This window comes from Tenrec ecaudatus, chromosome 4 (assembly GCF_050624435.1).
Source record: "Tenrec ecaudatus isolate mTenEca1 chromosome 4, mTenEca1.hap1, whole genome shotgun sequence".
NCBI classification, from domain to species: domain Eukaryota; kingdom Metazoa; phylum Chordata; class Mammalia; order Afrosoricida; family Tenrecidae; genus Tenrec; species Tenrec ecaudatus.
In genome coordinates, this window is record NC_134533.1 from 18,167,840 (window position 1) to 18,189,274 (window position 21,435).

The 21,435-nt window shown below is 40.2% G+C and overlaps 2 protein-coding genes and 1 pseudogene across 2 annotated transcripts; 2 read left to right on the forward strand and 1 right to left on the reverse strand.

The window, feature by feature from the left end:
- The first annotated feature begins 95 nt into the window (after positions 1 to 95).
- On the forward strand, positions 96 to 1,034 carry LOC142445683 (olfactory receptor 9G19-like). Its single transcript, XM_075547620.1, has one exon. It carries the CDS (start codon positions 96 to 98, stop codon positions 1,032 to 1,034), a length of 939 nt encoding a protein of 312 aa, XP_075403735.1.
- Positions 1,035 to 8,181: 7,147 nt separating this feature from the next.
- On the forward strand, positions 8,182 to 9,120 carry LOC142445684 (olfactory receptor 9G4-like). The gene has a single exon (XM_075547621.1). The coding sequence runs from the start codon at positions 8,182 to 8,184 to the stop codon at positions 9,118 to 9,120; it is 939 nt and encodes a 312-aa protein (XP_075403736.1).
- A 2,291-nt stretch (positions 9,121 to 11,411) lies between these two features.
- On the reverse strand, positions 11,412 to 14,621 carry LOC142445685 (olfactory receptor 9G19-like; annotated as a pseudogene).
- Positions 14,622 to 21,435: the final 6,814 nt, after the last annotated feature.

Sequence of the window (21,435 nt, forward strand, 5' to 3'; positions counted from 1 at the left end):
TTAAAATGGGAAACAGAAGTTTGGGATAATATTTCTTAATTCATGACCTATTTATTCATTATTTCACAGAGAGGGACTCAGCAAACCTCCAAACAATGGAAGAGAAAAATTTCACCAACGTGAAGGAGTTCATACTTTTAGGGTTCACGGCCGATTTGAGGTTACAGAGAGGACTCTTTTTTATCTTCCTCATTATTTATGTCATCAGTCTCTTAGGGAACATCACCCTGATTTCTCTGATCTGTGGTGATTCACGGCTCCACACACCCATGTATTTCTTCATTGGGAATCTGTCATTCCTGGATCTCTGGTATTCCTCTGTCTATGCCCCCAAGATCCTAGTGACCTGCATTTCCGAGGACAAAAGTATCTCCTTTGCTGCGTGTCTGGCTCAGTTCTTCTTCTCTGCTGGACTGGCCTACAGTGAGTGCTATCTATTAGCTGCCATGGCTTATGACCGCTACGTGGCTATTTCAAATCCCCTGCTTTATTCCCAGGCTATGTCCCCAAGATTATGTGCCAGTCTTGTGGCAACTTCGTATCTTGGTGGCTTTATTAACTCGACTATTATCACCAGTGAAACATTTACTTTGAACTTCTGTGGCAACAATATTATCGATGATTTCTTCTGTGATCTTCCCCCACTTGTGAAGTTGGCATGTGATGTGAAGGAGAGTTACCAGGCTGTGCTATATTTCATACTTGCCTCCAATGTCATTACTCCAACAGTGCTCATCCTTGCCTCCTACATCTTCATCATTGCTGCCATCTTGAAGATCCGCTCTGCTCAGGGCCGCCTCAAAGCCTTCTCCACCTGTGGCTCTCACCTGACCGCCGTCACTTTGTACTATGGTTCGATTCTCTTTATTTACTCCCGACCAAGCACTAGCTATGCCCTGGAACGAGACAAAGTTGTGTCAGTTTTCTATACCGTGGTGATTCCAATGTTGAACCCTTTGATCTATAGCTTAAGGAACAAAGATGTGAAAGATGCTTTCAAGAAAATGTTAGACAGAGCAAAGTTTCCTAAGTGAAGACACTAGAGAAGCAATGGGTATTGTGTTTGTTCCACTTCATCACCATATCATTGTTATCAGCCTGTACTTTTAGAAATAAAGAAGTAAACAGACAAAAAAAATTTTACTATATAGAAAACTGTTTTTCATTCATCTTTAAAAATTATGTACTAATGTATTTCAATGTATCTTACAAATAAATGGTGTTGGGGCTTTCGGGAAATTTGCTGTCTCCTAGTTGAAAACAGAAGTTTTAAAATTTCTTGGAACTGAGAAGGTTAAAAGAAAAGCAGATTTTTCATTTCCACTTGAAAGTTTTTTAAGTTGAAAATTCATAAGATACTTTAATCTCCAAATGGGCACACTACAACCGTCTGTGGGATCATAGCTCACATTGTTGCTGTTTTGAGGTGTGTCCACTCTGTGTACAACAGCACACAACACTACTGCCTGGTCCTGTGCCATCCGTAAACTATTGTTGATGTTGCAGCCACTGTGTCAGACCATCTTGTTGAAGATCTTCCTGTTTTTCACGGACCTTCATTTTACCAAGTATGATTTTTCTCCCTGGCACAGTTCTCTCCTGAGACCATGTCCAACATGTGGATGCAATGAAGTCTAGTCATCCTGACTTCTTATTTCTCCCGAACAGTGTTATTGGCATATAATTTATGTATAATTCAATTGAATACTTCAATCATATCAATGGGAATTGTACAATCACCACCACATCTATCACTGAGCATCCCTCCTTCCCCATGGTTGCATCACCTTCAATATGAATTTTGCTTTCCTGATCAAATTTACTTGTCCCCCTCAGCCCTCCTTTTCCACTCTCATAATTTGATTTTCCTTCTTATCATCCATCTGCCACCTATGCATGACCTATATCCCCTTGAATCCTTATATATTGTCCTTATATATCCTGTCCTCCTGTGCTTAACCTCTAGGAAACTCTACAGAAAACAATGAAAAACAAATTGCACTAAGGTGGTAAGGATAATAACATATTAGTGTAAACACAAAGATAGAAACAATGGGTGACAGGGAGAAGATTCCCACTGACATTCAAAAAGTCAGGGAAGAAATTTCTGTCCTGGAAAAACTAAGAGATACTGGCATCCACCACGATTTCAGATACTGTCTTTAGGGTGGTCACCAGGCTAAGGCCTATATCAAGTTTACAGTGGTCTCTGCCTGGTATGAAGGCTGCTTTGGACACTTGCCCTTGCTGAGAATGTATCCCCTACTGGCTCAGTCTGACTAGATCCTCTGCAGATGGTGTTTGGGCTCCCACTGTCCTACACAGCCTTCCAGAAATTGGGTTGTTCACTTCCTCACTCCTAAGGAGCATTCTGTCTTCCAAGACAGATTTGTTTGTTCTTCTGGAAATTTCTCAATATTTTTTGACAAAATCATATAACAAATGTTCAAATAAGATCGGTTAAATGGTCTTGCTTCAAATCATTAATCCATGAGTGGAAGAGGAGGAATGTAAACTCAGAAGTTCCAGCTCTGAAGGTCTGCTTGTTTGGAGAGAAGGCTGTGGAGCAGCAGTTCTCAACTTGTGGGTGTGACCCCTTTGGGTGGTCTAATGACCCTTTCATCGATGTCGCCCGATTCGTAACAGTAGCAAAATGACAGCGATGAAGTAGTAATGAAAATGATTTTATGGTGGGGTGGTCACCACAACATGAGGAACTGTATGAAAGGGCCGTGGCATTAGGAAGGCTGAGACCCAATGCCATAGACAGTAGGATGAACAACACCTACTTTGAAAGACCCTAGAAAGAACGTTTTCTTCTTTTCTTAATCTGATTCTGGATTTAATCCCTTCTATGTCATTTCGTGACATAAAAGCAGCAGGTTTCATTGGTATTAAGCATATGAGGGAACAAACACCTTTAGTTAGAATCTCTGTGAGCTTTCAGAGAAATGTTTTTTTCTCTAATAATTAAACAATCAAGAACAAAGGTATAGAAGCTATATGAGTATGACAGGAATAATAATGGAGATACAGCTAGACAATGAGACAGAAAGAGAGAAATATAGGGATTCCAGAAAACATTGAATCTAAGGAATACTTAAAAATTGATATATATCTTTTGTTATAAATTTATTCTCACAAATTTAGTCTGTGAAACACCCAGCATAAAAAATGTTTTCTTGAATTCATTAAAAGTGTTAATATAGAAGATTATACTTGTTGATATGCGGTGACAATAAATCATTAATTTTGGTGGAGCACCGTATATGGTAATCAATAATGTAATCAATGATTTTAGTAATCACAGCATCAAAAGAATATATAATTATAGATTAGGAATCTTAACGGGGGCCATAAAGATGATTTACAACCAATAACCTGAAATCAAACCAAAGAAAACTTACTTTCATCAAGAAGATACTGATTTATAGCAACCCTATAGGACAGAGTAGCATGTTCCCATATGGTTTCTAAGGCTCTCAGCTTGATGGAGGAAGACACTAACACTTTCTCCTCCAGATTGACAGGTTGAGCCACCCCCCCAACTTTGCAGGCTGCAGCTGAGGGCATTAATTACTGTACTACCAAGGTTACTATTACGCATTAAGATTACATCAATTTTGTATTTGTTTTCTTGTTATTTTATGTGTAGTGAATTTATAATTAAATCATGGATGATATAATTTTAGGATGCACATATTACTTCACTGTGGTACTATTTTGGCATGTAAGACATAAGTATATAATAAGATAAAAAAGATCAATGATTGGTTTCCCAGAATTGCTAGTCGCCTGCTCCAGGGCAGGATTTTTAAGCCTTGGGAGAAAGAATAAAGATCAAGATTACAGATCACGTGATATGTTCCAGAATACCTAGTTAGTGCAACTTGGAGAGTGTCCTATAAGACACAATGAGTGTCTTCTGGCTTATAAGAGAAAGAAAAAGAGAACTTTCATTTTTAGTAAACTCTTCCTTATTTTATCATATTCTAATTACTATGACATCCCTAAACTCCAAATCACCTTTAATTGAATCTCTGGAGCCTGGAATAAATATTTCTGGGCTGCAGAGTAGAAGACATCCCAAAGGAGTGCTGGGGAAATATATACGCACACACAAAAATTTAAACATATATAAATACAGGGTTAGCTAAGACAGGTGAAAACATCAGTGAGGGACAGAGTGTCATTTCCAGGAATCAAACTTGCCAACAGAGGGTAAGCACCTGGGGGCAGCGGAGTTACATAGTCTGGCTTCTCTTTGACCTGAGCTGCAGTTGGAATAGGACAGCAAGATCTGGGTTAGTCTTCAAAGGATCCCTGAATGCCAAACACCTACACAAACAACTATACACACACATACACACACACACACACACACACACACACAACCTTCTAAAGAGGATGCCAGGATCCCATCTCGCGAAATACCTGACTTTATCTAGAATTGCAAGTTCAGTATGCTAGATACACAGTGTCGAGCATAGTTTAAAATCCACTTCTTGTGAGAAATCAACACTGTGCTGTATGGTTCCACACATGCACACATGGGTCAACATCAGTTTGAATCCCTCCGTGGTGACTTTAAAAAATTAGTTTGTGAAAACTGCTAGTTCTGGTGAGACAGCAATAAATAAGCTAGACATGTCTGGCTACATTTGTAGATTTTGCATAGTGGTTGGTGGGGGAAATAGACTACGCAGGAGTAATAAATAGAAGATAATATGTAGGGGAAAGGAGCAGAGGAAGGATGAGGACGGTCGAGCAGGCTGGGAATGGCATTTCTGATGGGGTGTTGGGCTGGCCATCGGTAGGTCAATGGCATTTGGAAGGGACTTAAAGGTGATGGGAGGATAAGCTATGCACAGGTCCAGGGAAACGGAACTCCAGGCAGAGGGACAGACAGTTTGAAATCTCTGACGCCGAGGCATGCCTTGATTGCGTGTTTGAGAAAGAATGACAACAAATTGGTCGCCAACTGAGTCATGGATGGAATTCAGAGAAGAGGATGCCACAGTAAAGCACTACCAGCTAGAGAGGACCATAAAACTATTGTATGGCTTTGACTTTAACTTTGAGTAAAATGGTAACCTTAAAAGATATGAAGTACAGGCATTGTACGACATGATTTTTCTCTTTTAAATGTCACCTACTAAAGGGTAGCCTGAAGGGCAGTAGGTTGTTGACAAGTTAGGAGGCATTGAGGGACTCTTGACAGGAGATGATGGTGGTTTAACAGAGGGTGGCAGTAAAATGAAATTTCAGAATATATCTTGAACATAAAGACACTAAGGTTTCTTAGGAGATTGGTAAGAGGGAATGAGAGTACGTCAGCTCCAAATTTTTGTCTTCAGGGATTGGAAAAGCAGACTTTTATTAATATGGTAAACAAATGAATTGATAGATGATTTTTATATCTGTAGAATTCTATTTTAAATATGCTATTTATTTGTGAAGGTAGTCATAAATCAAAGGATATTTCATAATTATAAAGTGTTACCACTAACTAGAAATATGGGCACCTTTTAGTTGTGAAATTTTAAATTGAAAATTATAGGAAAGAAGTCCATGGACAGACAGACGTTTCTGACCTCTGAGTCTAAATATTTGTGAAATTAGATAGATGTGCATTTTACCCCCGTGAGGTAGGGAAGAAGAAATGCTGCTTCTTATAAAGCTCTCCCAGAATTTCATTATGTTTCAAAAAATTATGAACTGCTAAATATTTGCAGATGTCGAAATTGAAGATTGCAGACATTTGAGAATATGCACAGCACAGTATGAAACAAGAATGAGAATGAAAATCTTGAAGTGAAAAGAGCAATTATGTTGTCTAATTCATTCTGTCTCTTACATCAACCAAATGTGAATCTTTTCCTTTGTACCCAAAAATACAGTCTGTGTTCTGATATTTTTTTCTACCAGATGGTAGGTAGCTGAGGTCATCTCTTTGTATGTTTATGATGGATACAGGCTAACAAAAGGAAATCTTAGAGGGTTAGCCCTGGAAAAAGTATCAACCACTGTTTATCATCTTTTTTTCACATAGATGGTAAACAGTGAATAATACAACATTCAGAGCTGGACCCAAACCCCAGAACTTCCTAATGTAGGGAACTCTGTATTTATCAACCTGCCGTTTCTTTGGCAAATAACATTAGAATAAGTGAAAAAAAAATCAAACATTCAGGAGTTTAGGCAGACTACAAACCATAACACAGTGCTGACTTAAATTAAGTCTTTATAGAATATTTCCCCCTTCTATTCATATCTCAAGCATGGTTCCTACGTTAACTAGTGGAGGGGCTGTTAAATTTTTTTCCAAAATGATAGAACAACTGTTTCAGTTTCTCAGCCTTGACCGTGCCAGGTCTGTCTGCTCTCAGCTAGTCTTGTTTGCGTGGCTGTGGTCAGCTGGAAAGTCAAATGGGGACTGCATGATCCTGACTCACCAACCTCACATGTCTGGGGGCCAGGTTGCTGTCAGAGAGCAATCATCTCTGACAGATAGCTTCTACCCTAGAGTGATGGCGAGAACCTTTCTAGAGATCCCATTCACTGCCATTACTTGGTGGTCCCAGGTCCAAAAGTGAGGAAAGAAGATCAAAGCCTATTGAGAGCAGCCTTGTAATTCACAGGGGACTCTTGTGGGCCAAAGTATGTTACAGGGCATTTGGATTCAAGAAGGGAATCAAAGGATTCCTATTGTGAAATGAAGATCTGGAAATAATTGTGATCCTTTTTTCTTTATATCTGCCTATCGAGGGAGGGCAGGGGTGATGTGGGGTGTGGGGATCTTAGTTTACCCATTTCTGCCCAACAGACTGTGGACAATAATAATATGCTATGCTGCATTGTGATAGATCCATCCTGCATACAGAGTTGAGAATGGTGGTATAATACAGTGTCTTCTAATGGAATGCTACAGAGCTTAATCAGGTATATTTTATTAACTCTCCCAAGACTTTCTAGTTTCTTTTGTAAATAAATAAAGAAATTAAAAAGAGATAATGAGCTCTTACTTTGATATATTTTCAGAGACGTTTTCTTTAATGGTGTTCCAAGCATTTCTGGACACATTCCTCTGTAAATATAAATTTCTATTTGGAGTCAGAGTGCTGGTCTTTGAGTTCGGTCTCCCAGGGTCAATTACAGTTTATTCAATCCCTAGTTATTCTAACCAGAACTCTGCCTCCCCTTCTGCTTATAACTTTATAAACTTGTCTCTGCAAGTGATAGAAAAGAAGAGGTTTCAGAAGGTCTATGTTGTGAGGGAATATTTACTCCCATTCAGTATGTTGTCTTATTTGCAGTCAGAGTGCACTTTGAAGATGTAAATCTGATCACAGTACTTCCTCATAACGAAATAAACTTCCATTTATGCTCTTTTAAATATAGCCTCTAATTGGTTTCCTGATTGCATGAAGCACCTGGCTCATACATATGCATTAGAAACATTCAAACGTTAATATATATTCATCCCATTTCAGCCTAGGTAAAAACCTTAAGCGGACTCAGAAAAAAATGAAATGTAATAATGGATGACAGTACAAACTATATTTATTTATTTGCACAATATAAACTATATATCTACTTGTGAAGCTCCTGATAAGTATGGAATTATTCCTGAGGCATAGAATATGGGAGTCATTTAGGTTTGTTAAAGTTTTCAGTGTATAAAGACAAGTAGGGAGAGAGCCTCTTCTGTTCATGTGCTAGTGAGTAGAGAGAGATCCATTAGGGACTAAGAGAGAAATGGAATGGATTCCAGGTCTTCAAGCTGCTTTGCTTAAACAATATCATCAGTCAAGTCCTATCATCTCTGCACATTGCCAGCCATATCTAAGTAATTCTCACACCCACTTCCTAACGAGGACAGCAGTGGACCTTGAGCTATAGCACCTGGGGTTGCATTCTAATTTCAATTCTGTTCTGAGTCTAATGGTAAATATTTCCAAAATGAAAATAAATCACAGTCCTCTCTTGGCTTTAACTTTCTCACACTTCCATATATGCAGACGGAAGCCAGCTTCCTACTGGGATATTAACCCGAATCCAGTACTGTCAAAAGTGAGAAAATTTGATAACAGCATTATTTACTTCTTACACCAGAAGAATCCCTAAGTGACGCCTCCGCACCCCACCCGGAATCTTAATCAGACCCTCAGAGCAGTGGATATGAGGGTGGGAAATCGCACAACCCTGACGGAGTTCATCTTGCTGGGCTTCACAGCAGATCGTCAGTTGCAGCTGATTCTGTTTGGAGTATTTCTAGTGCTCTATTTGGTGACCTTGTCTGGGAACATGACTATGATCATCTTAATCCGGTTTGATTCCCGTCTGCACACACCTATGTACTTTTTTATTGGCAGTCTGTCTTTCCTTGATTTCTGGTACGCCACTGTGTACACCCCCCTCATCCTGGCTAATTGCATCTCAGAAGACAAGCGCATTTCTTTGTCAGGATGTGGGGCACAGGCTTTCTTTTCCTGCCTCGTAGCTTACACAGAATGCTACCTCCTAGCAGCCATGTCTTATGACCGCCACGCGGCTATTTGTAATCCGCTCCTCTACTCTGGCACTATGTCCCCGGCTCTCTGCACTGGGCTCGTCGCTGGCTCCTACATTGGTGGGCTGTTGAATGCCATCGCTCATACCGCCAACACTTTCCGCCTGAGTTTCTGTGGCAAGAACATCATCGACCACTTTTTCTGTGATGCCCCACCTCTGGTGAAGATGTCCTGCACAGACACGCGGGTCTATGAGAAAGTGCTCCTGGGTGTGGTGGGCTTCACGGTCCTCTCCAGCATCCTGGCCATCCTGATTTCCTACTTCAACATCCTCCTGGCTATCCTGCGCATCCGCTCAGCCTCTGGAAGGCGCAAGGCCTTCTCCACCTGTGCTGCCCATGTGATCTCGGTCATGTTCTTCTACGGGTCCCTGCTCTTCATGTACTCCAGGCCCAGTTCCACCTACTCGCTGGCGAAAGACAAGGTGGCTGCCCTCTTCTACACTGTGGTGAACCCCTTGCTCAACCCTCTCATCTACAGCGTGAGGAACAAAGATGTCAAAGAGGCTTTCCGGAAAGCAATACAGACCTTGAGGCCACAAAGATGAAGGCCATCCTCTATCTTTCCAATGAATGCTCTGATTTTCTTTCCAAATTACTGCTGTAGTCTGGAAATAATGAAATTTCACTGATAGTCCAATGTTAGGTTTAGTGAAATGTTAATGAAAATATTCTTTCAGTTGTTACTATGAAGTTGTGGAGAGTTACACCCTTTTATTTTTGTTGTTTGACACTTTCCCTGCAGCTTTCCCATTTATCTCTGTGCAGTACTGGGCTCTCTATGAAATGTTCCTTTCTGGGGATATCTTAGCAAGGGAGTAACTAATGTAGGTGCGTTTTGTGTGGGATTTGCCTTTGAATCCTGCCAAGAAAATGCAGTTGGTGATGGGATCTTGCGGAACTGGTTTAAGTGCTTGAAATTTACTCAAACAATTACATATATTTAATTTTATTACAGTATTTTTATTTTATCATTTCCTAAAGTTGTGATTGCATATAAAGAAAATATATGTGCAAACCTGTGCATGAATAAAATAGTTACTCTGAGTGTTTAGAATGTGTTTAGATTATTTAAAAAACAAAACAAAAATTAGATTTATGGAAGAATATGACGCTTTTCAAATCTATACCCTCTAAATAGAGAATACTTCTCCCTTAGAACAGGAATATCCCATAGCTGCGTCTCTTCTGCCATGCTACCGTACATGCTCCTACAGCCTCAAGAGAAACAAAATGAAACAGACAAACAACACCAAAACATCCCCCCTCTATTCTGGACTCACTGATTATTTCTTCTACCAGAAAATATTAGCTCTAAAGAAATGTTACAGATCAATATCAGATATATATCAAATTTTTAGGAAATCTTTATTCAATACTCTGTAGAATATTGATAGTTAATATTCGGTAGATATGTATTTCAAATAAGGAGCTTCAAGCTTAGGCATTAGACCTTGACTACTAAAAATGGAAAGTTTTGAATTTTGAGAACTTTTCCTAAATGCATATAAATTAAAACTTTCCTCAAAATAATTATTCCTACTTTACCCTTAGTAAAGTGTATAGGATTCCTGCTCTTTCTGTTCACCTATTTTATTTCTAAGGTATCACTGCCCACTTGCTTTACATCACAATCTTCTTCACATTCTGTATTCTTCTAATATCATTGAAGGCCTGGGAGCACTTAACTGAAAATATATGAGGTCTTTTCTATGCCTTTCAGCAATGCACATACCATTTCCTCCCCAAGCCTATAAGAACAATCACAGAGAGAAATAGGAAGACTTGGATCAATCCTTTGGGATCTTAGAAGTGAAACATTATAGTTTACTTTGCATCAAATGGAGCTTCTTCTATTAAAGATGGTGTTAATGTTAAACTAATTCTCCCTGATTTTATATTGAACCAAGTTATCTCCTAAAAATCTTTATTAATAATAAATTGAAGGAGTCCAGATGGAACATAGTTAGCAATGTATTGAACTGCTAATGAACATGTCAGCCTTCCATAGCAGTTTGAACCTGTCAGCCTTCCCTAGAAAATGATAAAGTTTTCTGCTTCAATAAAGATTTATATCCTTGGACATCCACAGGAGTATTTGTACCCTATTCTATGTGATCTATTCAGACCTAGATTCTAGGAAGATGTTTGAATAGTTTGAATAGTCCTGTGGGTTAAACATTGGACTTCTAACTGCAAAGTGGGCTGTTCAAACCCACAAGGCACCATATGGGAGAAAACTGGGGTTATTTGCTTCTATAAAGACTTCGTGTCTGGAATCTTATGAGTAGGAATAGAGGTATAGTCACAGGAAAGAAAGAAAATATAATGGTCCCTGGGGAGTATGAATGGTCAGATGCCCACCTAATAATCCTATTATATCTTTGGATCTACCCTGAGGCAGATCATACCCCCTAACCCCCCAAAATAACATTTTTTGCAATTAAGTCAATTCTGAGTCATAGTGACGCTGTAGGACAGAATAGATCTGCCCCTGTGAATTTCTGTAACTGTTTGTGGGAGAAGAAATGCCTTATCTGTCTCCCATGGTGCATTCCACCTGCTACCTTTGTGGTTAGGAACCCTCTGTGTAATTGCTACACCACCCGGCTCCCTGAGGAAGTTCATGGACCTTGCAAAGGGATCCCAAGTCTACTGTGGAGCAACAGACAGATTCATGGTGTGTCAGATGCAATTTGAGTTGACTGCTGCTTTGATTTGTATACATACTATAATCCAGAATAGAGTCTGTTCACTGAACCTCACAAAGAATCTAAAACAAAGATATACAATGATCTCAGTGGGTAATTTTTTAGGGAACAAAAGATAACTTGGGTTTCTAAAGTCCCAAATTCCCAGGGTTGCCTTTAAGCAATCCATCATCCTTTAGCACTAATTTCTGGAAATTGATTTCAATTTTAACTCTTGGTTGTGTTAACCTGAGGAGTTTTTTCAGAGCCTCTTTCACATCCTTATTCCTCAGACTGTAGATCATGGGATTCAACATGGGGAAGACCACAGTATAAAAGGTAGAAACCATTTTGTCCCTCTCCAGGGAATAGCTGGAGCTTGGGCAAGAGTAGATGTAGAGAATGGAGCCATAGTACAAGGTGACAGAGATCACGTGGGAGGAGCAGGTGGAGAAAGCTTTGTGGCGGCCTCGAGTGGAGCGGATCCTCAGGATGGCAGCAATGATGAAGAGGTAGGAGGCAAGGATGAGCACAGTGGGGGCGATGACATTCAAGGCCAGTAGGAAGTAAAGCACTGCCTGGTAGCTCTCTTTCACATCACATGCCAACTTCACCAGTGGTGGGACATCACAGAAAAAGTCATCAATGACATTGTCACCACAAAACTCCAATGTAAATGTGCTGCTGGTGAGCATGACTGCATTGATGAACCCTCCTGTATAGGAACATATGACCAAACAGACACACAGTCTTTTTGATATGACCTGAGCATAAAGCAAGGGGTTAGAGATGGCCATATAGTGGTCCTAAGCCATGGCAGCTAACAGGCAACATTCACTGTAGGCCAGTCCAGTGAAGAAGAACTGAGAAGAACTGAGCCAGACATCCTGCAAAGAAGTCCTTTTGTCTACAGAGATGCATGTCACTAGGATCTTTGGGGTCTAGACAGAGGAATACCAGAGATCCAGGAATGGAGTTTTCCAATGAAAAAATATATGGGTATGTGCAGTCAGGTTTCATTACATATTAGTATTATGAGATAGTATATTGTGCCAGCCAGGGTGATAAACATATGTGGGTTTAATTGAAGGGCGGAGAGATAAATGGCTAGCTGAGCACCGCCTTTCTTATCTCTTGCTCTTTGATCATCTGACCAGTGTGCGGCTGCCTTGCCTGTTCTGTGCCTCAATTTTCAAGCTATACTACCTGCGGGACACCTAACTTGTGAACGGTGTCACTGTAATTTGAGGAACCTTTAAGACTTGCCTCGCCAGAGAATTGGAATGTACATCTATGGAGCTGGGATCTGATGGTTGCTGACCTGGCTGACAGTTGGTGGCCTGCCTTGCTGTTTGCTGCCTCTGTTGGGATAGCCTAGCTCTCTCTACATAGAACTACCTCGTAGCTCTCAAGACTTGAAGGCCTGCCAGCGTCTCACAACTCTCTCATGGGAGTGAGTTTCATTGAGCCATTTGTACTGCTTACAATTTAACTGTTCATTTATTGTATTATCTATCTATCTATCTGTATATAATTTAACAGTCCATTTCTTGTGCTATCTATCTATCTATCTAGCTATCTATCTATCTTTATATATATATTTATCAGCAATCTGGTTTATCTCTCTAGAGAACCCTGTCTAACATATTTTGGTCCCAGGAGTGAGGTGGATCTATTGACTCAGGTGGGTCAATTGTTTCTATGGGCTCAATATCCTCCTCTTCTGTCTCATCAGCCCATATGTTCCCATCCATGTTTCAGGTTCCCAATTTTTCCCAATCAATGTCCTTACTTTGGTTTCTGACACTGCTCTAGATCTGCAATTCAGCTGCTGTTGTAATTTAGCCACCCACATAATGTGACTCTGGACATGGTTCTCAGCAATGTCAGCTCTTTTACTAGAGGCGAGAAGGCTCTCCTTTGTAGCACAGATGGACATTTTCAAATCCTTTAGTCTGTACCTGAAGTGCACTTTTAAGGCTCTGAGACCATCCCTCTCCTTAATCACACTTTCCATTGTAAGAAGGACCAGCCAACAGCTTCCCTGTACTTGGCATCCTTACAAAACTCCTGGAAAATATCAAACATATGATCACTCAGAGCCTCTCCTTTGACCAGAATTTCATCTATCAGTGGTGCTACTTTAGGTATTATCTTTGGTATTTCACACCATGGATTAGGCAGAGTAGCAGACTTATCCATGCTTTAGACTAGTCAGGCTGGGGAGCCAATTTAAGAAGCCCATATTTATGATTTTATTTCTCTAGAAGCACTCCTGGCCCTCCTCATTCCTCTGCCAATCCTGTTATTACCCAAAGGACACATGAACAAAGCGGATATGGTGGCAGGGATGGACGTTATGCATGGGCACAGCAACATGGACTTCCACTCACCAAGGCTGACTTGGCCACTGCCACTGCTGAGTGCCCCATTGGCCAGTAGAAGAATCCAACATTTAATCGAAGATATGGGACCATTCCTTGGTGAGATCAACCAGCAACTTGGTGCTAGGTGGATTAAAGAGGATACCACTTATATCACTTATATCATGGAGGGGACAGCGTTTTGTTCTTACTGGAATAGACACCTACTCTGGATATGGATTTGCCTTCCCTGCACGCTATGCTTCTCCCCAAACTACTATTCGTAGACTTACAGAATGCCTCATCCACTGGCATGGCATCCCACATAGCATTGCTTCAGATCCAGGAACTCACTTTACAGCAAATACAGTGGGGCAGTGGGCCCATTCCCATGGAATCCACTGGTCGTATCAAGTTCCTCATCATCCTGAAGCTGCTGGCTTGATAGAATGATAGAATGGGCTCCTAAAGACACAAATATGGCGCCAACTAGGTGGCAACAACTTGCGGGGCTGGGGCAATGTTCTCCAGGAAGCTCTATATGCTCTAAACCAGCGGCCAATATATGGTGCTGTGTCTCCAATAGCCAGAATTCATGGGTCCAGGAACCAAGGGGTGGAAGCTGGAGTGGCACCACTCACTGTTACTCCTATTGGTCCACTTGCAGCATTTTAGCTTCCTGTCCCAGCAACCCTGTGTTGCTTAGGCATGGTGGGCCTGGTCCCGAAGGAAGGAGCCCTCCCACATGGGAACACAGGATGGATTCCACTGAACTGGCAGCTGAGAATGCCCCCTAGCCACTTTGAGCTTCTCAAGCCTTTGGATCAACAGGTCAGGAAGGGTGTCACTGTACTAACCATATTCTATGTGTGCTATTTCCTACTCCAGTCACAGAATACATGCCGAGGAACACCATGAATAAGATCATCTGCATCACAGGGTCTGTGGTGAGCCCAACAGGATGAATTCCATCACAGTGTGTTTGGCCCTCTCCATGGCTAAAGGATTCATCATCTACAATTAGAGTGGAGATGAGTGTATTTCCGTCAACTCATATCCAATGTATGTTTCCTATGTACCAGATACATGCAATAAGATCAAGACTAAAGGTGTTAGACATAGCAGAGCTGAGCAGGAATCCTGACTTACTTGATGTGAGTTCTCTTGATTCTCAAAATATTCATTTCACGAAAATGCATTGATAGTGGGAGTGTCCCAATGCTGTTGTGCGGTGTATTTAATTTTTTCTCATGTTCAAGACACAGTGCGATGACTTATTTTTGAGGAGCATTTGTTCAATAGTTGAAGGATTGAAAACAATAAGGAATCGTAACGTTTTAAATAATATCAAATATTATTAAAAATAAATGTGAACACGAGATAATATCTACTCAGGAGAGCAGCTAATTGGATTTAAACACAGAGAAGAATCTTTCATTTCTTTATTATTGGTTAGGGATGAACAAATTGTTCAGATCTCATGGGAGCAGGAAGTCCCCCATGGTTTACTACATGATGACATTCTCTTTTTCTGCAAATAGAGGGGGAGTTTTTCCTTCAGCTCCTGGAGAGGAATCTTGGGTAGAATGATCATAAATCACAGGATATGGAACAGATTGGATCTGGTGAAATTTCAGAGTAAAGATAAATCCATTAGAATATATCAAGCACATAAAATGTGATAGCTTTTTGAGTGTGTCAGGATCTGAAAAGCTGGCATTTAGCCCTCCTTTATAGCAGTGGTTCACAACCTTAGTAATCCTGTGGCCCTCTAACACAGTTCCTCATGTTGTGGTGACCACCGAAAACATAAAATTATTTCGTTGCTGCTTAATAACTCTAATTTTGCTACCGTTATGGATCAGGTGACCCCTGAGAAAGGGTTGTTTGAGCCCCAAAGTGGTTGCTTCCCACATGTTGAGAACCCATGCTCTACAGTATCAAACATTAGTATTGCTCTAAAATAATGCTTTTTAAAAAATACCACATGTGGTAGTTTCATAGCTTCCTGTCAACTTGCGAAGGGGTGGAGGCTAGACTGTCAATCAGGCCACAGCTCGATGTCCTCTTTTGGTGGCACACAATTACATGTCATAATTCACATATCATTTAATTGAATACTTCAATCGTTCAGTCATATCAGTGGGAATTGTACAATCACCACCACATCTATCATTTAGCATCACTCCTTCCCCATAGTTAGATCACCTTCAACATGAATTGTGCATTCACAAAAATGCATTGATCAATTCTAGTTCTCCAGTTCCCTCTCTGCCCTGCTGTCCTTTTCCACTGTCATAATCTGCTTTCCCCTCTCTTCACCTATCTCCCACCTATGCACACCCTACAAACCCCTTGAATCCTTATATATTGTCCTTATATATCCTTATATAGCCCTTCCTCCTATACTTAACCTCCAGGAAACTCAACAGAAAACAATGAAAAGCAAATTGCACTAAGGTGGTAAGGATAAGATCATATTCGTATAAACACAAAAATAGAAACAATGGGTGACAGGGAGACGACTCCCACTGACATTGGAAAAGCAGGGAAGAAATTTCTGTCATGGAACAACTAAGAGATACTGGCACCCACCACGATTTCAGACCTGTCTTTCGGGAGGTCAACTGGCTAAGTCCTATGTTGGATTCAGCATAATCAAGTTTACAGTCGTCTCTGCCTGGTATTAAGGCTGCTTTGGACACTTGCCCTTGCTGAGAATGTATCTTCTAGTGGGTCAGTCTGAGTAGCTAGTCTGCAGATGGCTCTGGGGCTCCCACAGTCCCACACAGCCGTCCAGAAATTGGGTTGTTCACTTCCTCACTTCTAAGGAGCATTCTGTCTTCCAAGACAGATTTGTTTGTTCCTTTAGCAATCTCTCAATATTTTTTTGACCAAATCATATAACAAATGTTCAAATAAGATCGGTTAAATGGTCTTGCTTCAAATCATTGATCCATGAGTCAAAGAGCAGGAATGTAAACTCAGAAGTTCCAGCTCTGAAAGTCTGTTTGTTGAGAGAGAAAGCCATGGAACAGTGGTTCTCAACTTGTGGGTTGTGGCCCTTTGGGGGTTCAATGACCTTTTCACGGGTGTCTCCCGATTCATAACAGTAGCAAAATGACAGTGATGAAGTAGTAATGAAAATAATTAGATAGTGGGGGTAGGGGAGTCACCACAACATGAGGAACTGTATTAAATGGTTGTGTCATTAGGAAGTTTGGGAACCACTGCCATGGACAGTAGTAAGGAGAGTGGGTTGGATATGGGGAACTGATTACAAGGATCTACATGTGACCTGTCCCTGTGGGACAGACAACAGAAAGTGGGTGAAGTGAGATGTCAGACAGGGCAAGATATGACAAAATAATAACTTATAAAATATCAAGTGTTCATGAGGGTGTGGGGAACAGGGAGGGAAGGGAAAAAATGAGGACCTGATTCCAGGGGCATTAGTGGAGAGCAACTATTTTGAGAATGATGAAGGCAATGAATGTACAAATGTGTCTTACGCAATTGATGTATGTATGGATTGTGATATAAGTTGTATGAGGTCCTAATAAAACAATTAAAAATAAATTTTAAAAAGATAAAAAAAATAAAAACCATGTAATGGTACTTTAATCACGCAGATAAACAGATGTCTCTGGTCAACCTGAGGGGGGGAGGGGAAGAAAGACACCTATTTTGAAATGGCCCTAGAGCAACGTTTTCTTCTATTCTTAATCTGATTCTTGACTTGATCCATTCTGTGTCATTCCATGATATAAAAGCAGCAGGTTTTATTTGTAATAAACATGTGAGAGAACAAACACCTTTAGATAAGATTTCTGTAAGGTTTCAGAGAAATATTCTTTCTCTAACAATTAAAGAATCAAGAACAACATATAGAAGCTATATGACTATGATAGAAAGAGTGATGGAGATACAGCTAGAAAATGAGACAGAAAGAGAGAAAGAAAGGGATTCCAGGAAACATTGAATCTAAGGAACACTTAAAAATTGATATTTTTATGTTATTAATTTATTCTGACAAATTAGGCTATGAAATAAATATTTTTATAAGTTCATTAAATGCATTAATACATAAGATAAAATTTGATATGAGGTGATAATAAAATCATGAATTTTGGTGGAGTGCACTACATGGTAATTAATAATGTAACAATGATTTTATTAATCAATTCATAAAAGGAATATATAATTCTATATCCTAGATTAGGAATCTTAATGGAGACTATGAAGATGGTTTATAACCAATAACTTGAAACCAAACCAAAGAAAACTCACTGTAATCAAGAAGATACTGATTTATAGCAACCCAATAGGACAGAGTAGCACGTTCCCATATGGTTTCTAAGGCTCTCAGCTTGATGGAGGAAGAGCACTAACGCTTTCTCCTCCAGATTGACAGGTTGAGCCAACCTCCCCCTTTGCAGCCTGCAGCTGAGGGCATTAATTACTGTACTACCAAGGTTACTAATGACCATTACAGTTATATGAATTTTGTATTTGTTTCCTTGTTAATTTTATGTATATTGAATTTATTATTAAATAATGGAGAATATATCTTTAGGATTTACATATTACTTCATTATAGTACTCTTTGGGCATATAAGACATGAGTATATAATAGGATATAAAAGATCGATGATTTGTTCCCCAGAAATGCTAGTCACCTGCTCCAGGGCAAGACATTTAAGCCTTGGGAGAATTAATAAGGATCAAGATTGTGGATCACGTGATATGTTCCAGAAAACCTAGTTAGTGAAATTTGGAGAATTTCCTCTAAGACACAATTAGTGAACTTTCAATTTTAAAAAACTCTTCCTTATTTTATCATATCCCAATTACTATGACATCCCTAAACTCCAAATCACCTTTAATTGAATCTCTGGAGCCTGGGATACATATTTCCGGGCTGCTGTGTAGAAGATATCCCAAAGGAGTGCTGGGGAAATATATACGCATACACAAACACATACACACATATATAGGGTTAGTTAAGGCAGGTCAAAACATCAGCAAGGGAAGAGAGTGTCATTTCCAGGAGTCAATCTTCCCAACAGAGGGTAAGCACCTGGGGTCAGTGGGGTTACCTAGTCTGGCTTCTCTGTGACCTGAGCTGCAGTTGGAATAGGACAGCGGAATCTGGGCGAGTCTTCAAAGGATCCCTGAATGCCAAACACCTACACAAACAACTATATGTGAGCGCGCGCACACATGCACACGCACATTGAAACACACCCACTACCTTCTAAACAGGATTCCATCTAGTGGAATACCTGACCTTCTAGAATTACAAGCTTAGTTTGTGAGATACACAGGGTGGAGCATAGATTAAAATGCACCTCTGAAGAAAGGTCTTGTGAAAAATCAACCCTGTGCTTTTCAGTTCCACTCTGCACCACACATGGGTCAACATCAGTTTGAATCCCTCTGTGGTGCCTTAAAAAATTTAGTTTCTGAAAACTGCTTGTTCTGGTGAGACAGCAATACATAAGCTACACATGTCTGGCTACATTTGTGGATTTTGCATTGTGGTGGGTGGGGGAAATAGACTACGCAGGAGTAATAAATAGAAGATAATATGTAGGGGAAAGGAGCAGAGGAAGGATGAGGGCGGTCGAGCAGGCTGGGAATGGCATTTCGGATGGGGTGTTGGGCTGGCCATCGGTAGGTCAATGGCATTTGGAAGGGACATAAAGGCGATGGGAGGATAAGCTATGCACAGGTCCGGGGAAATGGAACTCCAGGCAGAGGGACAGACAGTTTGAAATCTCTGATGCCGAGGCATGCCTTGATTGTGTGTTTGAGAAAGAATGACAACAAATTAGTCGCCAACTGAGTCAGGGATGGAATTCAGAGAAGAGGATGCCACAGTAAAGCATTACCAGCTAGAGAGGACCATAAAACTATTGTATGGCTTTGACTTTATCTTTGAGTAAAATGGTAACCTTAAAAGATATGAAGTGCAGGCATTGTATACGTATTGCCACCTACTAGAGGGTGCCCTGAAGGGCACAAGGTTGTTGACAAGTTAGGAGGCATTGAGGGACTCTTGACAGGAGATGGTGGTGATTAGGGAGGGGATGGCAGTGAAATGCAGATTCAGAATATATCTTGAACATAAAGATACTGAATTTTAATTTTTTGTGAGAATGGTAAGAGGGAATGAAAGTACAGCAGCTCCAAATTTTAGTCTTCAGGGATTGGAAAAGCAGAATTAATATGGGAAAAAGCAGTATTAATATGGGAAATGAATGAATTGATAGATGATTTTCATATGAGTTGATTAGGAATTGTGTTTTAAATATGCTGTTTAAGGTATTCATTACTCAAAGGATGTTTTATAATTATAAAGTGTTACCACTAACAAGAAATATGGGCACCTGATGGAATTTTAAATTGAGAATTATAGCAAAGAAGTCCATGGACAGGCTTATGGAAGTTTCTGAACCCTGACTCTAAAGCTTTGTTCAATTACATAAGTGTGCATTTTTTCCCGTGAGTTGGGGAAGAATTAATGCTGCTTCTAATAAAGCTCTCCAAGAATTTCATATTGCTTCAAACTTATAAGCTGCTAAATATTTGCAGAGGTAGAAATTGAAGATTGCAGACATTTGAGAATATGCACAACACCAAATTTTGATTTTTAGTGAAACAAGAATGAGAATGACAATCGTGAAATGAAAAGAATCGTTATGTTTTCTTTAATTCATTCTGTCTCTCATTTCAAACAAATATGTATCTCTCCTTTGTACCCAAAATACAATCTTTGTGCTGATATTTTTTCTACCATATTGCAGTTAGCTGGTTTCTCTGTACATTTATGTTGGATCCAGGCTAACAAATTGGAATCTTAGAGGGTTGTCCCTGGAAAAACGAGCAACCTCTGTTTGCCATCATATTTTCATATACATGTTAGACAGTGAATAATACAACATTCAGAGCTGGAACCCAACCCCAGTACTCCCTAATCCAGGGAACTCTGTATTTATCAACCTGCCATTACTTTGGCAAATAACATTTGAATAAGTGAAAAAATATCAACCATTCAGGATTTTAGACTACAAATCACACCACTCTTCTGACTTATATAAACTCTATAGAAAATTTCCTCCCTGTACCCATGCCTCAAGTATGTATGGCTCTTACCTTAACAAGTGGAGGGGCTGTTAAAATTTTTGCAAGATTATAGAACCAGTGTTTCAGTTTCACAGCCTTGACCGTGCCAGGTCTGTCTGCTCTCAGCTAGTCTTGTTTGCGTGGCTGTGGTCAGCTGTGAAGTCAAATTGGGACTGCAGGATCCTGACTCATGAACCTCACATGTCTGGGGGCCAGGTTGCTGTCAGAGAGCAATCATCTCTGAGAGATATCTTCTACTCTAGAGTGATGGCGAGAACCTTTCTAGAGATCCCATTCTCTGCTATTACTTGGTGGTCCCAGGTCCAAAAGTGAGGAAAGAAGATCAAAGCCTATTGAGAGCAGCCTTGTAATTCACAGGGCACTCTTGTGGGCCAAAGTATGTTACTGGGCATTTGGATTCAAGAAGGGAATCAAAGGATTACTCTTTGAAATGAAGACCTGGAAATAATTGTGATCCTTTTTTCTTTATATCTGCCTATCGAGGAAGGGCAGGGGTGATGTGGGGTGTGGGGATCTTAGTTTACCCATTTCTACACGACAGACTGTGGACAATAATAATATGCTATGCTGCATTGTGATATATCCATCCTGCATACAGAGTTGAGAATGGTGGTATAATACAGTGTCTTCTACTGGAATGCTACAGAGCTTAATCAGGTAT